We start from the raw sequence: 25,375 nt of genomic DNA, 5'->3' as shown, positions 1-25,375 counted from the left end.
CTTTTTCTTGCTTATATAATGAGCAGTTATTTTTCAGGTAAAAATAAAATATGGTTACAGTGGACCATGATTTTGTTGACCTCTGTGGGCACACAGTTTGTCTGTGCCCCAGAAAGCTCTCTCCTTATCCCCCTTATGTGGTCTTTTCTGCACAACTTTTCTTGAATGTTTCATGGCTGTCAAGATAAAACTTTAATTTTAGGGTTTATGTTTCCTCTAACTCTTTAAGAATCTCTAATATCTTTAAGGAATGTTGAAGCTAAATGTTGGTGTACGGCTCATAAAAAAGATCAAATCCTTAACATTTACATTCAAAATACAAAACAATTTAATATACAACTGTAAAACAATGCTGAATGTAAAAACAAGAGAAACCACAACATCTTGTAAAGCTGACGGTGGACAGTTTGGTTTGGTGGGTGAATGTACAGAACCACAGTAGTATTTGCTGATTGAAACATGCATAACCAAGCACAGTTATACACCTCTGACGCTCGCTGTTAAAAGTTTCTGAAAGTGGAAAAGAGCTAAAACATTTTTATTTTCATCAAAATTATACATTTTAATTTACAGGCCCTTCCAACAGTAACTTAAAATACGAAATCCCTGCAACAAGTGTCAAGTCCGGCTGAAGAAGGAGAGTCTGAGCTGCTGAATGTGACTGATTTTTTTGGTCAAAGTTTGGTCTGAATGATACAGGAGCTGGTCCCAGAAAGGTGTCACGAGAATGCTGTCAGACAAAACTCTGACAGGTTGAAAGAAGCAGTGGGAATACGTGGCCATTTACTCGGTAAAAGCGACTAAAAAGAAAGAAGTGAAGAATCCATGATGACTGAGCCGGTTTTGTAGTCACTTAGGAGGAAAAACTTTAAGAAATGTGTTTTTGTTTTCGTCTTCCTTCAGGGATCGAGTGTTGAGGGAGATCAGAGGAGGAATCTGCTGGTCGGGTTTTAAAACAAGTGCGTGTTCCACTTGAAGATTTGAGCGTTCAGTCAGTGCTTGTTGTTCGTCTCCTCCTGGTTCGAGCTGGAGATGCCATTCTGAGGTTGACTGGAGCCTGAGCCCAGGCCGTACAATCTCCCACAATACTTTGCGTCATCAATGTTGTCTTCAAAGAAAAGCTGAAGAAATGAGAAAAAAAGACTTCACTTAGATACCTGCTATTAAACACTGCACTTCTACATTTGTAGGGATCGCATATGTTATCGAAAAATAATCTGAACACGGACGTTATTGTGAAAGGAAATGAACAACGAATCAGTTTTCAGTGGATCATTTTTGTTTCACTGCAACTTAAGCTGCACTGGTATAAATGGTGCGGTCTGTTTGGAGGGGTCTTTCAGAGAGACAGATATTTTCATGCATGACAGTTTAACAGTCATAGAGTGAAAACCTTCATTTTACATGCACCTTTGCACTGTTAAAATATAAACTAGCTTATCTACCTCTGTAAATCTGCCAGCCCATGACATCTGTATCTTATCTTCCAAAGGATTTTAGGAGACTATAGTGAGCCTCGAAATTTGGATATTTTGAGGTCAAATGCATCAAACTTGTCCACTTTGAGAACAAAATTAAGAGGCTAAATTTATAAGAACGTTCTCTTTAAACAACTTTTAGCTCTTGTAGAGGTACACTGGTTATAAAATGATTGGCCAATTCCCATTTCCATTTTCTTCCCGGTCTGGTCCGACGGTAAAGATTTTGGATGATATATATTTTCTCTCCTTAGAAATACTGCTATCAACACAAAAAGATAGACTGTCTATCAATGTTTTTCATACAAAAATATTAAAATTCAAATCTTCAGCGGGCCACATAACCATCTCTGATTTTAACAACAGCTCATCTCCACAAGAAAATTTTGTCACACCTCTTTCTTCCTGTATTCTCGTTAAATTCTGTTTATTCATTCACATTTTCTCAGCACCCGCTGCACTCCTTGCAACTGTACCATTAATGTCATAAGCTTGTATACAGCGGTGTAGCTAGGAATTTTAGTCCCCAGAAAGAAATTATACAGGGCCCCCCTCAGCCAGCCTGCCAAGCAAAAAATGTTGCATTGTTTTACAAACATTTTTACATTTGGATGTATTTCTGAACTATCCTTTTATTAATGAGCAATATTTTTACTGTGATTAAACTGCATGTACTTGCATCATTTCCTTCACATTTATTTATGTGTTTCTTAACCTATTCCCAAAGTATGGGACGGTATATAACCTTTTAGCTTAAAGGTGCTACAGATGCAAAGTAGAGGCTCTCTACATCCCTGTTCTCCTCTCCTCCAGGCATCGCTCTCCTGTGCGGCACTAGGAGTGGACTATACCATTTGGACATTTTTGAGGAGAGGAGCAGTATGTTGCCTGACTTTAAGTGATGCTAATTTCAGTTTGTTGACCAACTAATTGAGTTGATTTGGAGTAAAGAATGACACGAATCACTAAAAAAATTAACACACAGTACCCTTTTCTCTCCTGTGCTACACCCATGATTGTATATATTTTTCAAAGTTAGGGCTTGTAAATATCTAAATTTAAATTACAATTTTATTTATTTCTCTAAATGTTATGTGTAATTTCTGTACACTGAGCAACACTATCCAGTATTTTAATTCCTTTTTAGGGTATGCATACATAGCCAATCAAACTAAAGTTTGTAATCATACTAGCTAACAGAACAGTGGTGGAACTCTAACCCTTACCCAGAAATGTGAGATTGAAACAGTGATGTGCGTGGACCCTACTCTTAAAAGACTGCTTTAATTTAACTTTGCCTCCAGATGTCACTGTTTTTCCTGGTAATAAAGCCCAAAGCTTCAATCTTTTTCAGCACAAAGAGAAAGAACGATCTGGATGTGATTGTGTCCGTACCTCTTTCATCCTAAAGAAAGCCATGCCGGTGAGCAGTGAATCTGATCCGGCCTGGTGCTGCCGTCCGATCCTCTTCAGCTCCAGCTGGTCCGCTACTTCCTGCAATCCTCCCTACGCACACAATAAAATAATCAGACTTTTTTCCCCCTCTCCATTTCATGTTTACCCTATTGTATAAAGGCATCTATTCAAACAGACCTTAAGGTTTTTGCAGCTCTTCATCAAGTACTTGACGTCGTAGATTGCTGGGAAGAACAAGTTAAGGATCTGGAAGAAGTCGTGTTCCTCCTCAGGAAGCCGTGCGTCTGTCAGGAGCTTCACCAAGTAACCAAAGTCGTAACCACTAAAAAATACACCCCAGAATAAAAAGAGTCAGAGCAGGATCAAATGGATTAAACTGACTTTGCTGGTTTCAACACAACCAGCAGTCCAAGTCAAGAACTTTTCATGGCATTTTTCTAATTCCATTTGAAACGCAAAAGGATTATAGTGAGCTATGTCTGGGGCATGCTCGTTTTACTGGCTGGTGCCCAAATGTCACAGTATTACTCTCTATATATTTTCCTCAGCTCAAATGACTGGCTGACAAGTCCAAAACCGAACAAGAAGTGGATTTAAAAGTTCTACTAGTTGGTAAGTTATTTCTTTTGCAATACTGGTTTTAATGGGAACTCTGAGGTAGGTATATTTGGCCCAACTTCACCAACTTCCAAGGTGCATGGAAGATGAAGAAAACAAATCTCCAGCGACACTTGCAGTTTAGAGAACTTTTTTAGACAGACACGTTTTGGCTTGTGGCCTTGGATGACCCTGATGAAGGCTACAAGCCGAAGTGCGTCAGTTTAATAAAGTTGTTCTCTAAACTATAAATGTTGGAGATTTCTGTTACCTTTCATAAAAACGCTTCAAAAAGACTGCTGGCATTCACTGATTCAAAACAAAGATTCATAATGCAAAAAGGCTTTAAACCTCTAAAGGGACATTTGCTGCTGTCTAAACTGAGACACTGCAGCTCCAATCATGTGGGCTGATTGTGTTTCCTGCAGTTCAACATCACCTGTAGCTGATTTTAGACACTGCAAGCAGAGAAATTTGAAATGGGAATGTAAATCTCATTTGAAAGGCTACAAATGTAGACAAGTATTTGTTCAAAGAAGGCTATTTTGTTAGATACAACCATGCTATGATTTTGGAAATAATTACATCTGTCACAAAAAAGAAACTTCCCATACAGAAACATGGGCCTGTAAACACACCTATCTCCTTCATTAGCAGTGCATGTTAGCATGAAGTGTGTTGATATATGAGTAAATACCTGAGAAATGCATCTCTATGATGCTAAAAATAATGAAAAACAATAAAAGTGCATCCATTAGAGTATCCAAAATTGAAGAAGTTTTTAAAATTTTAATCAATTTCAGAGGAAAGGCGCTCAGGACAGAAATCAAAATTTGCAAATAAAACCCCTACACATGATCTGAATTGCAAAAGAAACCCATTGCCAAGATATTTGTGCAGTTTAGACAATTTTAAAGAGCTTGTGTGCATTTTTGGATATTTGGAAATAATAAAGTTGGCCTGTGTTGTGTGCTAAGAAATTATATTATGTCGCTGTGATATCAAAACAGACATTCATATATTCTAATTTTTACTAGTATAAAAGTCAAAGTTTAAAAGAACCACATTTCAAACAAATCAAAAAGTGAGTAAAAATCAACTCATACCTGTGAAAGGAGAGCCATTTGACGTTTTCACACAGCACCAGACCTGACGTCATGAGGAGCTCAGCAAAGTAAAGTGTGTCAATACCCTCTTCTTCATGTTTTTTAAATTGGAGGCCGGAGTTCTGGAGCAGGTCTATGGAGTCCTGTGAGTACATGTCTTCTCTAGAGGGAGCAAGAAAACATAGTTTAGAACTTTAGATACTTAAGAAAGTAGAAGAAAGATGAAAGAGACTAAAGCAGTGGACCTACGTGAGGTTAAACTTGAAGTTGAACTGCCACGTCGTCGTGCCGTGAGGATAGTCACCGTCCTCATTCATGAACGTGAGGCCAAGCTGGATGATCTTGAGAAGGTCGACGTTACACCGCAGGAGCTGGTACTGATAGTCTACAGTGCTGCGAAACTCACCGATTGGTCGTACAACGACTCCTGGGAATTCTGTGTCCTAATGAAAAATAAACCATTCCTCAGTAACTATGCAGACACAGTAGACAGTCACCAATTACACTGATCCACCACCAAACTCCACCTTCAAATAGCCTCATACTTACCATGGCAATGTAATTGTAGCTTTGAATAATCTGTCTGATTTTCCTCATTTCCTCCTCCACATTGCTCGCCCAGACCTCACAGATTATCTGACTGGAATCTGTAAGTGCGGCTGGCATGTTGGCAGGTCAGGGAGAGTGCTGAAACCCCAACAAACCTGCAGTGCTCGGGAAGAGGGCGATGGAGAGGCAGTGTGATGAAGAGAGACGACTCTAGGAAAACATAAAAATGTTAGTGGATGTGTTTGTTTTCATCAAACCTGAAACAATACTGATAGCCTGATACAAAGACAAAGTGTGTTTAAAGTCAGTGTGTTAATAGAAGCTATTTTGATACTATAAATAATTCAGGAAAATATCTTTAAAAGGTGAAAATGGACCATGTAAGTAGGCAAGCAAGGCTCAAACAAAATTCCTATATTGGTGCTGCATTAGAGACAAACAATAGAGTAAATGTGTCAGTTAGAGCAGGAGTTCTCAACCTTTTCAGCCCGCGACCCCCAAAATAAAGGTGCCAGTGACCGGGGACCCCCACATTAAAGAATAGTCATGTGCAGACAAGGCTGCTTTTGGGGGCCCAGCCAAACTGGGGGTGGCAAAATCATGGTCTATTGTAAAGTTAAGCTGTGGTATTTTATATTTTACCTGAATAAAAACTACTCTTACCAAAGATGCAAATTTTTATTCATTGTGTAGTAAGTAGCCAAAAATGTCAAATGCCCAAAAATTAGATAAAGTGGCAAAACATAACCAAAAAAAAAAAAAAAAAAAATGCAAAAATGGGCATATTGACTGGTAAAAGGGGATTCAAAAGTGGCTGAAATGGCGTTAAAGTGGCAAAAATAGGTGTAAATTTGGTGAAATGGGGTGAAAAATGGTATAAACTTGCAAAAAAGAAGCAGAAATAAACAGAAACTGGCAAAAATAGGCATATCAAATTGTGAAATGTGGCTTAAGAAGTGGTAAGAGGGGTTAATAGTGGCAATAATGTCTCAACATACCCAACAATAGGCAAAGAGCTGCAAGATTTAGTTTAGAAGTGGCAAAAACAGGCAGGAAAAAAGTAGGGATGCACAATATTATCGGTCTGGTATCGTTATCGGCAGATATTCACATTTCTGCCGATATTTACATATGACATTTTGCCTGTGTATTTCAGCGTATACTGAGTGTAAATTTTGTCCATATATACTAATAAATTAGTGGAGTTTTAGTCTTAACAAACAGACCTATGTCAGGTGAGGTCTTTTCCTTTATTTATCCTGATTCTTTAAACTTTAATGTGTTTTTTTTTTAAGGACCAAAGTTTGTTTCTTTGGTCATACTTAAACCTTACAGTATCCAAAAGGAATTAAATTATTTGTCAGAAAAGCATATTTAAATATTGTATCGATATCCGTTAAAATTAATCTGTAAATACAGGCATACCGAATATCAAAAATCCAATATCGTGCATCCCTAAAAAGTGATGGAAAGGGTTTAAAATGGACAGGAAATGGTTTTAAATTGCAAACGTGTCAAAATTGGTGGGATAAAGTGACGAAAAAGGGTTGAAATGTGGCTAAATTGGTGTAAAGTGGAAACAGCGTAACTGAAAAATGTTCACAATTTTTTTTAAAGCACCTGGAGACCCCCTCTTAGTGTCTCGCGACCCCAATACTGAGAACCCCTGAGTTAGAGTGACTGTGTCCTTAGTAGAAAAGTGTAAGAAGACATGTTCAAATATCACTATCAATATTGGTATCAGCTAAAATAAATCTGAAAACACTGGCATAGCCAACAATAAAGACGAGCTGAGGACTAGGATCAACACAACAGTGCCATAGGCTGATCGCCTCCACTCCACATCAGACTGATGCAGTAATTCATGCAAAAAGAGCCCAGACTAGGTATAGAATGCATGAACGAAAATACTTTTCAGGAGGCTGAAATTTATTTCACTTTAAATACTTTTAAAACAGCCTGATAATATCTGGAGGTACTAGAGATGGATTTTCATGATCAGTAAGCTCGGATCGTCGCTTTTAAAACACAGCAGCGATAGGCATAGTTCACTTTAAGAATAACGACTCTATGATGTATTCAAAAATTAACTTTTAAAAATAAATTGGAGGGGGGAAAATACTTTTAACGTGATAAACTGATGTGTTGCGATACATCATGAGCTCCTGATTTCCTTGATTTCACCCAAGCAAACATATTTATAACGCATGTGTTCATTTTAATTCGCCGTCTTTAGATGAACATTACACCTGGATGGATAAACACTGAACAGCCAGCTAACAGTTCATAATATCAGACCACATAGCCCAGATGTTACTCGGCACTGCAGAGCTAAATGAAACCAGACATCCTTCAAATTAAACTCTTCTCCCGTCGCAACCACAATTAAACGACTCTCTGGGCTTTAATACCCGCGTAGTGTCAAATATCAGTAAAACTGCCAAACGACGTTGCAGGGATTGATTAACGAGTTCGCTCAATGCTAACGTAAACGGCTAAGCTAATCCTCGCGTTACCCAAAAAGCTAACATCACCGGAGCGAACAGTGAATTAAACGGCTCTGTTTTTTCACCTCTCAGTGTGCCGATATAAATACCCAAACCACGGTCGCGACGCTGTATAAATATGAAAAGTATAAAAGTGTAAAAAAACTGCGTTTACCTCAAAATTTCCTCGACGATACCTGCCAAGCTAGTTGTTAGCGCCGCTAGTATTCTTCTTCTCTGTTTGGTCCCTCTCCGGCTTCTTCTTCTTCGTGTACATTGGTGAATCGTAATAAATGGTAAATGACCACGGCGACACCTGCTGCACTGTAGTGGTAATGAACAATGAAGGCGCAAGGCGGAACTTCAGGAGTTTATTTTGACATTATTATATCGAGAATTTGATTTAAATGACTTTTAATTTTTTTTTTTTTTTTCATTTTCAACCTTTGTAGACAAAAAACAGAAATTAGTCAAGAAAAAGTCATTATATTTGAGTTGCCATCAAATTTAAAACACTTATATTAAAACATTTACAACACTTGAATTCGTTCTTTTTAAAAAGTGCTAACGATTACAGCCACACCCCATACTCACACTGGAGAAAGCCACTCAGAAGTAAAGATGGGCAGAGGTTCACCAGTCTGCAAAAACAATGCAAAGATGCCATATATGAACAGGATCCAGAGACACCACTGTCTTCTCTGTGCCAAAGCTCATTTAAAACAGACTGAGGAAAAACAGAAAACTGTTCTGTGGTCAGATAAAATTCTGTTTGGAAACATGGACGCTGTGTCCTAAGACTAAAGAGGAGAAGGATCATCTAGCACAGGGGTGTCAAACTTACAGCTCGGGGGCCAAATCAGGCCTGTGGTACAGTTACACCCGGCCCGCAAGGTCATATCATATTCTTATTATAACTGGCCCTGAAATATGAGGTCTGCAGATTTCCTGCAGTATAAAAATGTAAACTTAATCTTGATGATATGAAATATCCGTAAGTCATAACAATGTGAAAAATTAAGACTAAATATAACTAGATTTATTATTTTCACTTTTGTCTCATATTTTGACATTTTCAACTTATGATTTGACTGTTTATCTCATATTTTGAACTGTCAATTGATTATTTTTACTTTCCATCTAATATTTTGACCTTTTCAATTTATTATTTTGACTTTGATATATTTCACCTTTTAGGTGCACCATTTTCAAAATTAAGCCATATTTTTTGCCTTAAAAACATGATTGTGACTTTCCTTTTTTATATGTTTGCCTATTAAAAGCATTATTTTAACATCTGATTTCATGTTTTGACCTTCTAAACAAATTTGACTTTTTATATCAGATTTTGAGTCTTTTAACTGATCATTTTGACTTTTTAAATCTAAAAATCATTTATCATCATTGCTAACTTTTTCACCATACTTTATTAATGGCAAAAATGATGATGACAGTTAAATGTGGACCCTGATAGGCCCTCAGGTCAGACCTTAATTTAGAATCCGACCCCTTCTGTGATTGAGTTTGACACCCCTGATCTAGCGTGTTATCAGTGCACGGTTCTAAAGCCTGCATCTCTGATGGTACAGGGCTGCATTAGTGCCTATGGCGTGGGCAGCTTACACATCTGTAAAGGAACTATCAATCCTGAAACAGAGAGGTTTAAGAGCAACATATGCTCCCATCCAGACAACCTTTCTGTCGGGGGGGCCTTGCATGTTTCAGTAACTAAACCACATACCACGTACATCACAACAACATGGCTTCACAGTAGAAGAGTCCGGGTGCTGAACTGGCCTGATAAAGACCAGAGACCTCTGTCAGAAAAAAACGAGAGAAGTGAACCGCAACATATGACTCTCTGTATCTTTCCCTACAACTACCAGTTGAAATGAAACTAACTTTAGAAAAAAAAAAGTGTGAAAACAGGTCTTCCAATGGTCTCCAGCTCAAAATAAAACATATCAAAGGCAGAAACACAAAGCTGCGAGTCACATGGCGTCCAGAGTGTGTGCACCAAAACCTCCTGTAAACATCCCTCCTCCAGGCAATGGGACCAGGGAGACCAGGCCACGCAGGTTTAATCCATTAAAAGCACTTTTATTTGAGAACCATCTGAAACACCAGACAAACAGCACAGTATTGCATGAAAATATGACTTCATATGCCAACAGACACATGGCTGTCAGGAGTTAAACACCAAAAACTCCAACAAGCACTGTCTTCGTGACAGATAAAATATTTCTCTGTTGATAATAAACATCTAAATTCTCCCAAAGATTTAAGAATAATAATTTCAAACACAATTAAAATGGAGATGCATTCAAAATAATTGTATACATATTTTCTTTGACTGGACATTAAAGCGTTAAAAGAGCCTTTTGTACAACATTTACCACTTACATCTATAAGGGACTGGAAATGACAGAGAACTTAATTCTCTTAACTTTGATCTCTGCAGGTGTCCTACTGATTTTACTAAAGGGACCGGAGTTTATGAAGAAGCAGGGGAAAAAAATGAAATTTTGGGGAAAATCTAAGCATCTCAACTGTTCAATTTTTGAGTGCATGATGTTTGAATGTTTTCTGCATCCAGGTCTCAAAACTCCAATAATAAAGAAGCTTTACGACACGATTAACTCAAGACTTGAGCCTAAAAAGTGAGATTTAGGATATCCTTGGCCTTTAACTCTGCATTTTTATGACTTTAAACGACAGATATGTACAAAATGTTTTAGTATTGCTTTAGACTGTTTTCAGGTTTCAACACAGAACAGCATGTATGCTTAAGGAGACATTAGACCAGTCCTGGTCAGTCTGATACGATTCAAAGAAGGGCTCTCAAATTATTTATTCCTCTATTATAATCAACTTTTATAGTCTCTGTTTATCATATGCTTAAGGATTTTGCATTTCAAGACAAACTTTTTTAATCAGTATTGACAATGTGAAACAATTCTTAGCACCTTCTTGATTTTTGAATCAAATGAAGTCAAAGAGGTGTATTTTATGATGCTGACTTTCAGACTGGTTGTATAAAAGAGTACTGCACTGCTACACCAGTGCGCTCTGAAACTATGACTTAAAGCAGGGATGTCAGACTCAATCACAGCAGGGGCAGAATCCTGAATTTGGGTCAACCTCATCTTCACCGCTAACAAATTATAGAGGGAAAAAAGTAAGACCGATGCTAAATGATTTTGAGATAAAAAAAACAAAAAAGTCAGAAGTTAAAATCATGATTTTTAGCAGTGAAAGTACTAAATAAAATTCAAATTCATGAGTAACAAAGGTCAAAATATGAGATAAAATTCACAATTATGAGTTTTCAATGTCAAAATATGGTATAAAATTCAAAATCATGACTTTAAAAGATCAAAATATGAGATAAAATTAGAAAATCCTGAGTTTTAAAGGTCAATATTTAAGATGAATAGTAATAGATAATAGTTTAAAATGTAAAAAAAAATGAATAAATTAAAAAAATCACAAGTTTAAAATGTCAAAATATGAGACAAAACACAGAATTATGAGTTTAAAAGGTCGAATAAGGAGATAAAAAAATTAACAATTTGAAGTGAAACGGTCAATATTTGGGATTAAAAGTTATAATTAGGAGTTGAAAAGGTCAAGACATGAGAAAAAAAAATCTAAATCAAAAGTTTAAAAGGTGAAAATATGAGATAAAATTCAAAGTAGTTATAAAGGTCCAAAGGTGGCCGGATTTGGCCCCCAGGCCTTGAGTTTGACACCTGTGACTTAAAGTATTGGTTCCCAATCTGGGGTCCAACCCTCTTGAAGGGACACCAAAGATCACAGTGGGGGGCGTGAGGCTCTGTTAGCTCTGAGGTTTAGAACAGTGGTTCTCAAGAGGTGGTTCGGGACCTAAAAGTGGGTTGCAAAGTGGGCAGTAAAAAAAAAAATGGCAAAAAGGCTATTGAAAGCCCTCAATGGACATACAGTATTTTTCTCAAGGCTTTAACATATTAATATTCTTTCTCCTGTATTATAAAACCAGTTTTCCAAGTTATTGAGGAAATTCATTGTGATTCATTAGGTGGCGGTTGGTCCTAATGCCCAAACATTTGAGAACCACTGTTCTAGAAGATGATATGCACCAAAATCATGATATCACACTTGGAGGATAGTCTTTCAAAGGCCAAGTGTGTGGATGCCTGTTCTGTTGGTGAAAACAGTTAAAATCTATTTTATTTTTTTATGGCAAAGTCTAATTTTTTTGTTTCGCATGAATTCTGGGGCTCCCAACTTTTCTTAGATACAGATCGGTAGCACTGCCTATAAGGCAAAGACAGCTTCAAAGTGCTTATTCTGTCAGATACACAGTTTAACACTGGTAGATATTAAGGGAAATGCAGGAGTGCATGAACAGAATGACTCATTTAAGTCTAATGATCTCTAGTAAGGGCTGAACAGCCACGCAGGGGTTAGCGCTGTTGCCTCAGCAAGAAGGTCCCTGGTTTGCTTCATGGTCAGGGCCTTTCTGTGCGGAGTTTGCATGTTCTCCCCGTGCATGCGTGGGCTTCCTCCCACCTCTAAAAACATGCTCATTAGGTTAACTGATCACTCTAAATCGGCTGTTGGTAGTGTGCCTGGTTGTCTGTCTCTATATGTCAGCCCCGCCTCTCATCCAATGATAGCTGGGACAGGCTCCTACCCCCGCGACCCCTAACGAGATCAGTGGGATAGAAAATGGATGGATAGATCTCCAGTAATTTGAGAGTATTTACTCTTTTCAGGAGTTAGTTGCTTTCTCTGAGTCAGTATCCCAGCTAATGTTAAGAATAAAGCTTAGAGATTTCTCAACACACTGTTCTTTAGTTATGCTTTTACTTTGAAATTTTTACTGTGTTTAGCTAAGAGTACTTTAATTCCTGGTCGTTTTAAAAACATGGAACTTCCTTTGGATCGTTATTGTGAGAGCAGGAAGATGTCAACTGCAGCTCCTATATGGAAGTTTAACTGAGGTGTGCCTATAATGACAAAATAGCAAATGATAAAAGCATTTTCAATAATTTAGCGTGCTAATTATAAACCTTAATTGCATTGTTATGGCCCTAAATTAAAGACACACCTTGCAGAATGACTCAACAACAATAATGTGTGCTTTGGAGTTTTTGAGAAGTGAAATAATATTTATCCTGCTAGAGCCCCTTTAGCCAGCTGAAAATGGCCTTTTGACTGCACAAACCACATGTTTAAGTCCCATACTGTTTATCTGTTAGTAGTGGTTAAATCCCGTCAGCAAAGATACAAAAGTTAGAGCTGCTCCACAACCACACATAAGCTGCACAACACTGATTTGGAAAGATATGCATAGAAAACAAGTTCCCCAGTATTTTCTGTGCTATAAAGTGAAATACATAGAATCTTATTATCTATTATATGACATGTATTCCCACTGGTGTTTCCATCTGTATGTCTTTTTTAAGTGTTCTTAAGTGTTTTACATTGCTTGCTGTCATAGAAATGTAGTGTCCATACAACAATAACAGGAAGAACTAAAAGCTTCTCACTCTTCATTATAAACACGTCTAGTTGGTAGATCCACACCTTCATGATAGATTAAATATCACTGACTCCTTCTTCTGAGGTTTACAGTTATACCAGCGATGCATAGAAAGTTAACACTGTTTGACAAGAACACACGTCTCCCCCCCAGGCACAACATTTTGTCCTGAGTAGAAAACCACGGAGTAAGAGCTGACTCGGGCAATTTTTTACAAAAAATACTGGATCTGTGTCCGTCCTGTGCTGTGGCAGAGTCCCAGCATCGTGACAGTGATGGAAGGACGAGTTGGCGTCGGGCGGTCACTGCTCCGTGGACTCAGATTTCCTCTGGATGTGGGAGATCTCCAGGATGGGCATCAGCAGCTGGAACGCATCCTGGATATATGATGCACTGTTTGAAGCCTGAAAGAAAAGAGGAATGGCAATGAGTCAACATGAGGTCAGCTGATAGGTGAGCAACAGCTCCATCCAGCATCCCAGTCAGACAGTTACAACAGATAGTTAACTCTATCTTACATGCTGTCCCACACTTTGCACTGTGTTTTTCAGCTTCATCATCTAGATGAAAGCTCTGAGTCCCAACTTACTTCATTTGTGATGTTTTTTAAGATCTTATTGGCTGGTACTTCACCCTGGTTTTTATGCCCTGATTGATGGAAACGTGCACTTTTTAAAAATATGTTTTTGTGCCTTTACTACAGAGAGGAGGACAGTGGATAGAGTGAGAAACAGAGATGAGGGAGTGCAAACCAGTCTCCAGGTACAAATAAAGTAACCTGGTTACCGGGGATGGAAATCCCAAAGAGTTGGGTCATAACAGACGGTTTCTATAGAAATGAAGGTCATGTTTTGCTATTTTCTCATCCTGAAATCCAACAGCACTTTAAGACATTTTCTTGTTTTCTTCTGTGTTTCTCTTCACTTGTTTCCAGTTTGTCTGGCACAACCATTATCCATTACACTTATGTAAGGCTTTACAGACCTCTTTACAGATTTGAAGGTGAAGATGATTCATCAGTAAGTGCTAAAAAAGCATCATGACACTTTATAAAGTATGTTTTTGTGATGATAGTGCAAAATCAGAGTAACACAAACCTCTAAGAAGACTCCTGTTATCAGCGGGTTGAGGACGTCTCCCTTCTCGTTTGACTGTAAGACAGAACATTTAGATTAAAACACCATCAGGCAAACAAATAGCTGCAATGAAAATGCCAAGTGTAAAAGTTTTGAGATAAATCTAGACACGTGAGCAGGAAAAGAAAGGATGAATCAAGAAAAGGGAGTTTGACATTTATCAGATCAGAAAGCATGTGTGGAAACAAACAGAGGGAGGAAGTGAGTTAAAGACCCTGCAAAGTGAAATCCAAAATTTGTGTCTTAACACACTAGATATGTTAGAACAGTGTTACTCAACCCTGCTCAACCAAAGAGCAAAATTATTGAAAAATATCTTTGCAAGAGCCACAATCTAAGTGGTGAAAATGGGTGACAGTGGCAATACAAATAAATTAAAGCTGGCAAAATAGGTGAGAAGGCTACAAAAAAGTGGCCAAAAATGGGTGAACAGTGGTAAAATAGGCAGAAAATGGCAAAAAATAAGTGAAAAGTGCAAAAAACGTGGAGAAAAAGTAGCAGAAATGGGTGATATGTAAAAAATGACCAAAAAAAGTGAAAAATAAGTGAAAAGTGACTAAAATTGGCAAAGAGCAGCAAAAAGGTGGGGTAAAATCAGTGAAAAAAAAAATTGGCAAAAAGCAGAAAAAAAGTTGGGGGGAAATGAGTAAAAAAAAACAAAAATTGGCAAAAAGCAGCAAAAAGGTGTGGGAAAATGAGTGAAAAATAACTTAATTTTGGCAAAAACAGCAAAAAGGTGGGGAAAAATGAGTGAAAAATAACTTAATTTTGGCAAAAAGCAGAAAAATGGTGGGGGGAAATGAGTAAAAAATAAATAAAATTGGCAAAAAGTAGCAAAAAGGTGGGGGACATGTGAAAAAGTGACATATTGGCAAGAGGCACCTTAAAATAACTAAAATGGGCAAAAAAGGGAAAATATAAATTTGCAAAAAGCAGGCTAAAAGAGGCAAAAAGGGCAAAAAATTGCAAATAAGGGCAATGGAAATATACAGCCAAAAAAAAAGCTTGACAGTTAAGATTGAGAATTAAAGCCTGGTGTATAAGTGTGGGAAACAAACTGCAATGGATAATTCTAAGCTCAAAGTTTCCTTTTTTAATGTTTTTCATGGGGGAATAATATTTCAAATTTAGACATAAAAGAGACACACGCTAATTATCTCTGTGTTAGAATATGGTTGCTGTAAACTTGTGAAAACACTGAGATCTACATGTGACTGAATTTTGGATTTAGACCATTACAAAGTTTTTCACCTCTTTCCTGGCTGGGTTCAATTTGGGCGGGGCTTATATGTGGTGTCGTGACATCACAAGCCCACAGTAGGGAATGCCCCCGCCCCTCTAACACTACAGTATAAAAACACAGAGCAGTTCATCTCAGTCCAGTCTGTTGTTAGCTGATGTCACTGCCTTTACTGGAAGTTAACAGTCAGTTAAATGCTGTTTTTTTGTTCATTGTGAGGTAAATCTATGAGCCACAGTGGTCTATGGATCATTTAAAGCATCAGAACAGAGATTTGAGCCAAAATGCAGACTTTGTCTCTTCTCTGGCACAGTGCCAGGCAGCTGCACGCTGATCATAAGGTCAACGTAAGGTCAAGGGGCGGGCTAATAGTGAGTGCTTTTCTACATTCAGATTATAGCATTCTTTAAAATTTGAGAGGATTGTATTTCTCCTGAGTGGGCGTGGCTTCAGCTCATTCAACAGACACGCCCACACCATCCTGGTCCGCCTCATTTTTCATGATTTTGAAGCTTAATTTTATAAACTTCGAGATGTTTAATTTGACTGAAATTTGACCTGGTGGTTCGTAACACAATGGACTGTCATGCAACAAACCAGAATACAGGTTTATTATCACTACAGGGTCTTTAAAAATAAATAAGCAAATCAGAGACTTATTCAGATGATATAACAGGATATCAGTATTTACCATTTTGCCCTCTCTCTCTCATTTGAGACATTTCAGTGTAATTTGGTGTAAAAATGAAGGAGCCGTTCTGAATAACAGAAATTTATAAACCAGAAAAAAGTGCTTTGCTACCCTCAGGTAGTATCAGATACATAGTCTGATTAAACTGTAGCTTAAAGTGGAGAAGTAAGACAGTGATCAACTTTTAGGTTTTATTTTTAGCCGTTTTAACAGTGAATCACATTATAAACCTTATATGGAAATCTGCGAAAAATTAAAATGTTTTGGATCACTGTCACGCTGAAAGGTGAAATCCATACTCTTCTTCAGCTTTCTAGAAGATATCTGACATTTTTACCCACCGACTGGTATTTGGAAGTGTTCTACCTGAGCTAAAACCCCAGTTTCATCAGGACGAAAACAGCCCCGAAGCATGATGCCTCAACTTTGGTCTCATCAGACTTAAATGCCTCTCTCCATACAAGCTATTGGGAGACTTGGTGTATGTTTTTGCAAAATTTAGCAGGGCTTGGGTGTTTTTCTTCATAGGAACAGGCTTCCATCTTTACACCATAGCACCACACCCATGGTGAAGCATGGTCAGGGTAGAATCATGCTTTGGGGCTGTTTCTGGGGTTTTAGTTCTAGTGGAGAGAATTATGAGCAGTCCCAAATTCCAGTCAGCATTTTTCAGTTGAATTGTACATGTTATAGGTTAAACTGAAGGCGGGAAAAAGTTCTGACATTGTATATCTTTCCCTATATTCCCTTATTTTTTACAACATTAAATATGGCATTCTATCAAGGTCTATAGACTTCTTAAAGCAACTGTAAACCTTAATAAATCATACACAAGTTGATCATAATTATACTCTATGACCCTGTACTTTCAGTCTTTGATAAATCGTGACCTTCAATGAAATCACTTTCATATCAAGCTTAAATTAAAACTCTGACTGTAAAATCAAACTCTGATTTGTTAAGTTTTAATGGTCACACTTACCCCTGTGGTTGTTAAACAGGAGGTGAACTTCTTAGAAAGCAGTGAGAGCTCTTTACATAAGATGACAGTTAACCTGAAAAGAGACAGACAAAAGAACAGTTGAAGGGTTGGTTTTCCACAGCAGTGTTTCCACACATGATCAGATTATTGCAGTCTTACTGTGACAGAACGCCGGCCTCTGTGCTGCCGTTGGAGAAGAGGATCATCTCAGCAAGTTTGTGGAAAAGCTCAATGGACCGAGCCGTCAGCTCTGCTAGACTTCTGATGGCTGCAGCATGGACCTCCTGATACAATTAAATGCACGATTTTTTCAGTTTGTTGAATGTTTGTTGAATGTTTGCTGACGTTTTTGATGTGCACGGACACCCAGAACGTTCATTGTCTTGGGCATCCCCTCAGCCTTCACTGAATATTTCTTTTCACTCAAACAAACATGCACACGACATGCAGCGCTCCCCATATACCTCAGTTAAACTTGTGGCTCAACTTTTACACTAACCATTTTCTGATCCAACCTTTAATATATAACACTCTGTGGGACTGTGAACCATGTGTTTTTCCCTCATAAGAGCAGTCTCATTATTTAATAGTAGGGCTGGGCAATTAATCGCAAATTAGATGAATTCGCAATATGGCCTGCTGCAATTTTTAAATCACAGAAGGTGCAGTATTTCTTTAACCTGAAATTTGTGTCAAAATACCAGTTTAATTTTTTTTTTTTGCAGCAGAGATATCATGCATTATATATCATGCAATCATTCAAGTGCTATATGTTTAGTAATAATCTACAAAAAAATCCTACTTTCTTCATTTTTGTAGGTTTTTCTTATTATATACTGTATGAGAATGACATACAAAATTATCACTCCCTTTAATACAACAAGTCTTATCCAATTTGCTATATGAGTCAAAATCATCACAATTCTATATTTTTTCAAATTGTTAAGCCCGTTTAAGTGAATATTGTGTTGGTTATAGTATGGAATGACTTATTGCTTGTGTTAGATGGGAAATACATGAGACGAGGAACTTAAGAAATAATCGCATATTAAATCGCAATTACATTATTAGGAAAAAAAAATCGCAATTAGATTATTTTCCCAAATCGTTCAGCCCTATTTAATAGCCATACTTCGTAGCTTACACTCAGACTTCTTTTAAGAAGCTATGAGATGCTTTACAATTACATCAGATAATTTTATTTTATGAATATCTATGCAGACATTAGTTAATATGGGCATACCTCTACAGAAAGTGCTTTCTTTCCGTCTTCTTCGCTTTCCTCCTCTTTCATCTCTGGTTTGGACATGTCAGTTATCTGGTTACAAGCGCTCTTACAGGCCTGTCGGGGGTAGAGACAAAAACAGAAAGCACTTAAAGAAATGAAATCCAAACTGAAAAGATGAATCCTCAATCTTCTAACATCCACAGACAGTTTAAAGAGGTTTTGATAGAGCTCTATAGACATTTCCAAGGCCATAATCTGTGATAAGACTTTTATGTGACAAGATTATTGTCCTGCAACAATGCTGCAACTTAGATTACAAGTGTCTTCATCAGTAAATGCAGAATAAAAAAAACCTATAGAAAACAGACTGAGTGGCATTCTTTTGTTAGTACCTTGCTGAGTTTTTCAGCTGTGACAGTGACACTGAGACCCTCCAAGGCCTCTGTTAACTCCTTTTCAAACTCTACTCCATCTTCATCTGAAATTACAGACATAAAAACAATCATTGTAGCTATCATATCTATTCTGTGGTCCTGTTTTCCTCATGCAGTGCTTGTATTTCTTTAAATATCCTACCTTTCTTCTCATCTACCTCCTCATCATCAAACTCCACCAGTGAGAAAGAGTCCTTAATGAGATCCAGCTCTTCTCTCAGCTGAACCAGCTCATCTCCTGACAGAGTGGTCAGCACCGATTTCACCTACGATGCACACAAATATAAAACAGTCACATTTACCAGATCCCATTAATCTATGGAATATAAAAACATCACCTCAGAGTGTATATTCAGCTGCAGCTGGTGTTAAACTCCCATGTTACCTTAGACTCGCTCTCTCGAGACAGAATCTCCAGGGCTTCGAGGTGTGACAGACCCTGAAACTCATCAAACAGCATCCCGTAGTGAGCCACTATCTTCTTCTCTGAGTCTGTGCCCTTCACCTCCGCTGTCTGCAGCTCCTCCCGTTCCTTTGCCTCCCTCAACACCTGAGAGACGGAGCGCGATGAAAGGAAGAGAATAAACAATGTCAGAAATCTGTCAGACTCTCAGAAGCTAAACTAGTTTATGGCTTTCTGAAAGTCTTTTTTATTCATTATTTACATCATTTTTTGTTTAATTCAATCCAGATCTTACTGCTTTAGAAATACTTACAAAAAGGGTTACAAAACAGCTTAAAAATGAAGCTTAGTTTCAGTCTATCTAATCTGCGTTTTTTGTGAAAGTCAAACATAGACGGTAATAATTACAATCTCTTAGCAAAAATAAAAAACGCTCATTTGAAAAATTTATAATTTTTAGACCCCTTTTTACATTTTAGAGCCTACCTGAGACAGAGTGGCGTTCCTGTTCATCAGTCCTTTGGTCTTCTTGAAGCCAGGATCACCTTCTGCAATCACATCCATCGTTTTCTTTCCAATGAACTCCAGAGCATCAAGACCTCCAGTTATCACAGTTTTCCCCTATGAGAGACATCAGACATGAAGGGTTGAATTTCATTGTGAAATCTACCACAACAAAACCTGCTCTCAAACACAAAACCGAACAGATTAAACAGGTAAATGTATAATTTACTGAGACTGTGCTAGTTACAAAGCACTCAGGGATCGCCCATGGCATAAACCAAGGGAAAGGATTTTTCTGATTCTTGGAGGGATTGTGGGCAGGCCAGGGGCACATATTTTTGTTGGAAAAGCCTGAAAAAGTGATTTGTGCATACTATGTCCCCTTTAAGGTGCACCCTATGTACACAGGTGGCTCAGGTTTGAGTCCAGCCCATTGCACCATACCCCGCATGTCTCTCCCCCATTCTCTTTCATTCCTATTTCCAATTCTATGCACTGTCATCTTCTATCAATAAAGTCATAAAAGCACAAAAATATATCTAAAAATGTAGTATCCCCTTAGAGCCATATTCAGAAATATGGCTTCATTTTTTTGCCATAGGTTATGTCCCTGCTTTTTTCTGAAACAGCAACTGAACAGCAGAGGTTTTTATGCTTAAATCAGCTGCTTTAGATCTTTTTTAGAATATAAGTTAAGGCAAATTTGATTGAAACCATTATTTTCTTCTCTATTGTGAGTAACTTACATATGAATATCTTTCCAAGGAACACAAAATTTCTGCTTACTGTGCTTTGGACAACGCTTGTAAGCGATGACAACATTCCCATTGCACTTCCCATTGCTGCTGATCCCTCTCCAGCTGATCCCTCTCCAGCTCCTTTGTCCGTCTCAGTGCCGGCTTCACCTACAGACAGAAATGTGACAATAGCTGAAGTGTTGAGGTTTGCGTACCAAGTCCATTTTTATTGGATCCCTAATCTGATAGAACGACAACAGAAAAAAATTGAGTCATTGAGCAATGGAGATGATTTTGTGTACTTTTCACTCCTTGAAAATGAAAAAAAAAACACTGGATCCATTAAATCCAGACAAAGCGCTCAATACATTTGGTTTATTTGCAGAAGCTTGTGTTTCACATACTTGAAGCGCTTTAGAGAAATAGAACACATCTTTCATTTCATCCTGCCTTCCTTTTGTGGTTGTGAAAGCAGATTTTGGAGTTAATCTACAGTATCCTATTCCATGGCTAAAATCAACAGAATAGGCACAACACGGTGTTTGAAGTGATAATTGGTTGGAGGGAGAGAGGAAGAAAGAAAGAAAGGGAGCTACTGTCATTGTCCTGAATAGTCATACAACCATCTAAGCAATGTAGTCTGATGCAAAAAAAGCACAGAAAAAAATGAAAGTTTTAGAGACAGTGTACAAACATGACTGGCTCAAGATAAGGTTTTCCCTTTATTAAACATGAAGCAATTTCAGACCCCCCCCCCCCCAAAAAAGACAGTTTTTGCCATGATGCTTTCTCCAGTGACTGCTCAAACCCTTACTCAAGTTTTTATTCTTGTGTGTAAATTGGAAGATAACCGTAGTTTTAACTTAATTTTACAGGTCTTGAGGATTACAAAGCCAAAACACATCATTCCACAACAGTGGTTAGTGCTCTGGCTCAACAGAAAGGTCAGTTCTCAAGGGGGGTAAAAATTTATACACTGGTAAATAATTTTGTGTCTGTGTGCAAAGTAAAATAATGAAATCATCCAAAATATAACTGGGATGTTCAGAAAAGCTGTTAAAAATTCCTTGCTCTGTTTAACAGCACTTGAGAAATAGTTCTTTAAAAAATTACATTTTCATGGGGGGGAGGATAATTTCGTCTTCATATCTATATTAGGGTTGGGCAATAAATCGCAAATTAGATTAAATTGTATTATGGCCTGCTGCAATTTGCAAATAGCAAAAATTTCAAATTTTCCTTTAACTTAAAATGTGTCAGAATACCAGTTTCAAATGTTTTTTGCAGCAGAGATTTTATGAACATAATGCAAATATTTAATTTCTTTTTGGGAGAAAAATTCCTGCTAAACTAATGAATGTTTTTCTCATTTAAAACAAGATTGAAAAAAATGATCATGCTCTTTAACATAGGAACTGATATCAAATTTGCAATATGAGCCAAAATGATCACAATTAGATATTTGTTTTAAATTGTTTAGCCCCAGTATATTATTATCTAATATGGTTTACATTATTATATAGAATAATTTTTCTCTTGTCTATATTGAAAATTATGTAGGATGAGGAACCTAAAAATAATCCCATTTTAAATCGCAACTGCAATGTTGGGGGAAAAAAATTGCTATCAGATTATTTTCGCAAATCGTTCAGCCCTAATCTGCATACCCAAAATGTACAGAGCAGAATTACACAAAACCCTTTATAAAGTACTGTCTCACCCTGCTGTTTCTGCTCTTCCTCGACTTGTGATGAGAGTTCAGTTGGACTTGGGATACCTAGGGATGTTTCTGCTTTCTCTATTACCTGAGTGAGTCCTTGACCTGGGCAGACATGAGAAGCAAGTTTCAGAAACAAACACAAAGACAGAGAGTTATGACACGTAAGTAAATAGAGACCCAAAAAACATATATCTAACGTAATTTACATTCTTTTTTCAGTATTATCAGGCATCTCACATCTTTTCATCTGACCTCTGATTAACAATGACCCCATAAAGAAAATATGATTCTTTTTAAAGTGTAAAATAAACTTTTATAGTGTTGTTTGATACAACTCACAGGGGCAGCACAAGACCTGTAGTTCTCAAATCAGATAAATAGAAAGATTAAGAAAAGCATAGTAAATAAAACTGTAAGGTCAAATTTGTGATGGGATACTCACCCACAGTGGCCACTGTCGCTGTTGCTGTAGAGAGGATAGATTTGCCCCAGCTGCCCCAATAACCCCAGCCACCCTGGGACACCGTGGACTCTGTGGGTGTCTGAAATGGAGAGGATACAAGTGGGAGGTGAAAGAGAGGGCGAGAAACAGAGGTAGTGACAGAAGAAGAGGAATGGAAAACAAAATCAATACAAGATACAAGAGGGTCAACAGCTCAGTGGTTTTGCAACACTGCGTACAATTGTGTCGGGCCAGGAGGTCAGAAAACAAGCAGAGAGATGAAAGCTGTCAATGGTGGCTGTAGCCAATCATTCTGCGGGCTATATCTATGAGATTTTATTCTGTAAGAGTGATTAAAGCCAAGAGGCTCATATGAGGAAAATGTTATACAGTTTTGTCTTATTCAATCAATAATTTACAGAAAGACTGTGCTGAAATTACTGTACACCCTGTCAAAAATCCCCTATCCTTCAAGGTGAAATAGTCATACGACCTAGCTTTACATGCACCAGAGTTCACCCTGAAGTTTTTAAAATCTTTCTTTGCTCATTGATTCATATCTCAGTACCTTTGCCGGCTGCTCCTCTTCTTTTGGCGGCTCCTGTACCTCCGGTGCAGGCTTGGGCTCTGGTCTCCTCCTGGCTCTCCTCGTTGGGGCCACATCAGTCAGAGTGTCTGGCGGTGTCGGTGAGGAGCTGCCAGGTGTTCCTGCAGGGGAGGCATTCTGACTTCCTGGTGCCACCTCTGGACCCTCTGCTGCTGTAGCTTCACTGTCTGACATCTTAATGTCCTAGTTCATGCCTTCAAAGGGAAACTAAAACAAAAGATACAAGTATAAACCAAGTTAACTCCTGCATACAGTTAGGTGCTATAATACTGACAACATCCAACGCTTATAGATAAAACTATGGACAAAAAAGTTATGTTAATGATGTTATATGTAGCTTGTACAGGGTAACTCTGATGTTAATGCACAACCAAGACATGACACAAGATGACATGACACAACTATACTTTTGCATCAGTTAGTAATTAACGATGTTTTCATTTTATATAACTAAATTTCCACCACAGATGTTTGCTTAAATAATCCTCAGACTGCAGGGAATTAAATGTTAAATCAGTGATACTCAATGTGTGGCTCTTTAATGCCCTAATTTTAAAAATGATTCCCCAGAAAACCTTAAAAAAGGCAACTTTTTTGCACTTTTCTTGCCATTTTTTGCCACCTTTCACCCATTCAAGCTACCTTATGCCATTAAATACCACTTTTTACCCATTTCATCTACGTTTTGCCACTAAATACCACTTGTTTCCTCTTTCTTTGCCTGTTTTTGCCACTTTTATCCCATTTTTGCCCATTTTCACCACTTTCACCCATTTCAGCTACGAATTGTCACTTAATACCACTTATTTCCTATTTTTTGCCCGTTTTTGCCACTCTTGACTGCTTTTTGCCCATTTTAGTCACTTGTCACTCTTTTTTTTGCCACATTTGGACAATTTTATGTCACCTATGACTCATTTTTTGTTACTTCTCACCCATTTTTGCTACTTTCTGACCCCTTTTCCACTTTTACTCTCTATTTATTTGTTGCTTTTGGACCATTTTTGCCACCTTTAACCTTTTGTTATTTCTACTTCAAGCTGTTTTTGCTTCACCGCTTAGATTGTGGCTCTTTGGTTGAGCAGGGTTACACTTTGTGAGATGCTCAAAATATCCTGTGGGAAGACCCCAACAAGTCCTCTTATTAGTTAGACTTCTGAACGTTTGATTAACCTAGGAGAGCATGCTTTCACAACCCCCAAACTGGCCTCTCCACATCTTTGGAAAGCCCTGTCATACCTGCAATAGTCAAGTTTTCCTCTCTGATACATTTAGCATCCCAAAAATTAATTGAAAATGTGTAACATAAAGATAGAGAAACTGTTACGGAGAAATCTTATAAAATCCTTAATCTTTAGTGCTGTTACTTCATGTAATCAATTCTGGAGATGGTCAGAAAACAGCTGTCAGCCTTTCAGCTGTAGGTTATCTACTGTATGTTACTGCAGTCTCAAGTCCAGTCTGGGTTTTCTAAAAGCTGAACAACATGACACAAAATGGGTCAACCTCCTACATGTATATTTACAGTATATATAACTGTGTCAACATGGAGTACATGGTGTACAGTCGACTTAAAGGACACATTCGTGAAGTTAATCACACATACACAACAGGAGCAGGAATAACTATTATAAGAAACGGAGAAAAGGACAAAACTTTCGCACAGGTAAGCGGTATTTCCAAAGAAGCGTAGTATTGTGTTGTTCGTGTTTCTTATGGGTTGTCAGTCATCCAATAAGCTAACGAAGGATTCGTATATTTGATTATTTTTCTGTACCAGTTACAGACATTTTATAAATGTTACCATGTTAAAATAAAACATTTAACGCAAAAAGAACAGGTTCAACAGTGGCAAACGCTTTCTATTTACTCACCTTTCTTCAGTCAAAGTATTGATGCTAACCGAGCACTTAACGTTCCCCCAGACTGGTGACAGTTTCCTCCACCGACAGCCGTTAAAGTTCGTTTAAAGGGTTTAGACGTTGGTTTCTACACGTTATACTATTTTCATTTTCCAGTAAATAGTTAAAGGATTGGAGTTTTCTCTCTCTTTTTGTTCACCAGGATTAGCCACGTCACGGTTTGTTTTCAC

At 37.8% G+C, this 25,375-nt stretch overlaps 2 protein-coding genes across 2 annotated transcripts; both read right to left on the bottom strand.

Annotated features, from left to right (window-relative positions):
• Positions 1 to 310: 310 nt before the first annotated feature.
• On the bottom strand, positions 311 to 7,914 carry cnot8 (CCR4-NOT transcription complex, subunit 8). Its single transcript, XM_041800552.1, has 7 exons — positions 7,808 to 7,914; positions 5,147 to 5,356; positions 4,847 to 5,040; positions 4,598 to 4,759; positions 3,072 to 3,216; positions 2,874 to 2,984; positions 311 to 1,121 (listed from the first exon to the last, which is right to left on the bottom strand). The coding sequence occupies exons 2-7, from the start codon at positions 5,261 to 5,263 to the stop codon at positions 993 to 995; spliced, it is 858 nt and encodes a 285-aa protein (XP_041656486.1). The 5' UTR covers positions 5,264 to 5,356; positions 7,808 to 7,914; the 3' UTR covers positions 311 to 992.
• A 3,354-nt stretch (positions 7,915 to 11,268) lies between these two features.
• fam114a2 (family with sequence similarity 114 member A2) lies at positions 11,269 to 25,375 on the bottom strand. Its single transcript, XM_041802183.1, has 14 exons — positions 25,158 to 25,375; positions 23,245 to 23,490; positions 22,677 to 22,776; positions 22,235 to 22,336; positions 20,564 to 20,682; positions 19,760 to 19,894; positions 19,256 to 19,420; positions 19,013 to 19,136; positions 18,829 to 18,914; positions 18,452 to 18,550; positions 17,368 to 17,492; positions 17,209 to 17,281; positions 14,257 to 14,310; positions 11,269 to 13,563 (listed from the first exon to the last, which is right to left on the bottom strand). The coding sequence occupies exons 2-14, from the start codon at positions 23,455 to 23,457 to the stop codon at positions 13,462 to 13,464; spliced, it is 1,497 nt and encodes a 498-aa protein (XP_041658117.1). The 5' UTR covers positions 23,458 to 23,490; positions 25,158 to 25,375; the 3' UTR covers positions 11,269 to 13,461.

The sequence above is a fragment of the Cheilinus undulatus genome, linkage group 12, assembly GCF_018320785.1.
Source record: "Cheilinus undulatus linkage group 12, ASM1832078v1, whole genome shotgun sequence".
Classification (NCBI taxonomy): domain Eukaryota; kingdom Metazoa; phylum Chordata; class Actinopteri; order Labriformes; family Labridae; genus Cheilinus; species Cheilinus undulatus.
Note: the sequence above shows the minus strand (reverse complement) of the source record. Positions and strands in the feature narration are given on the sequence as shown.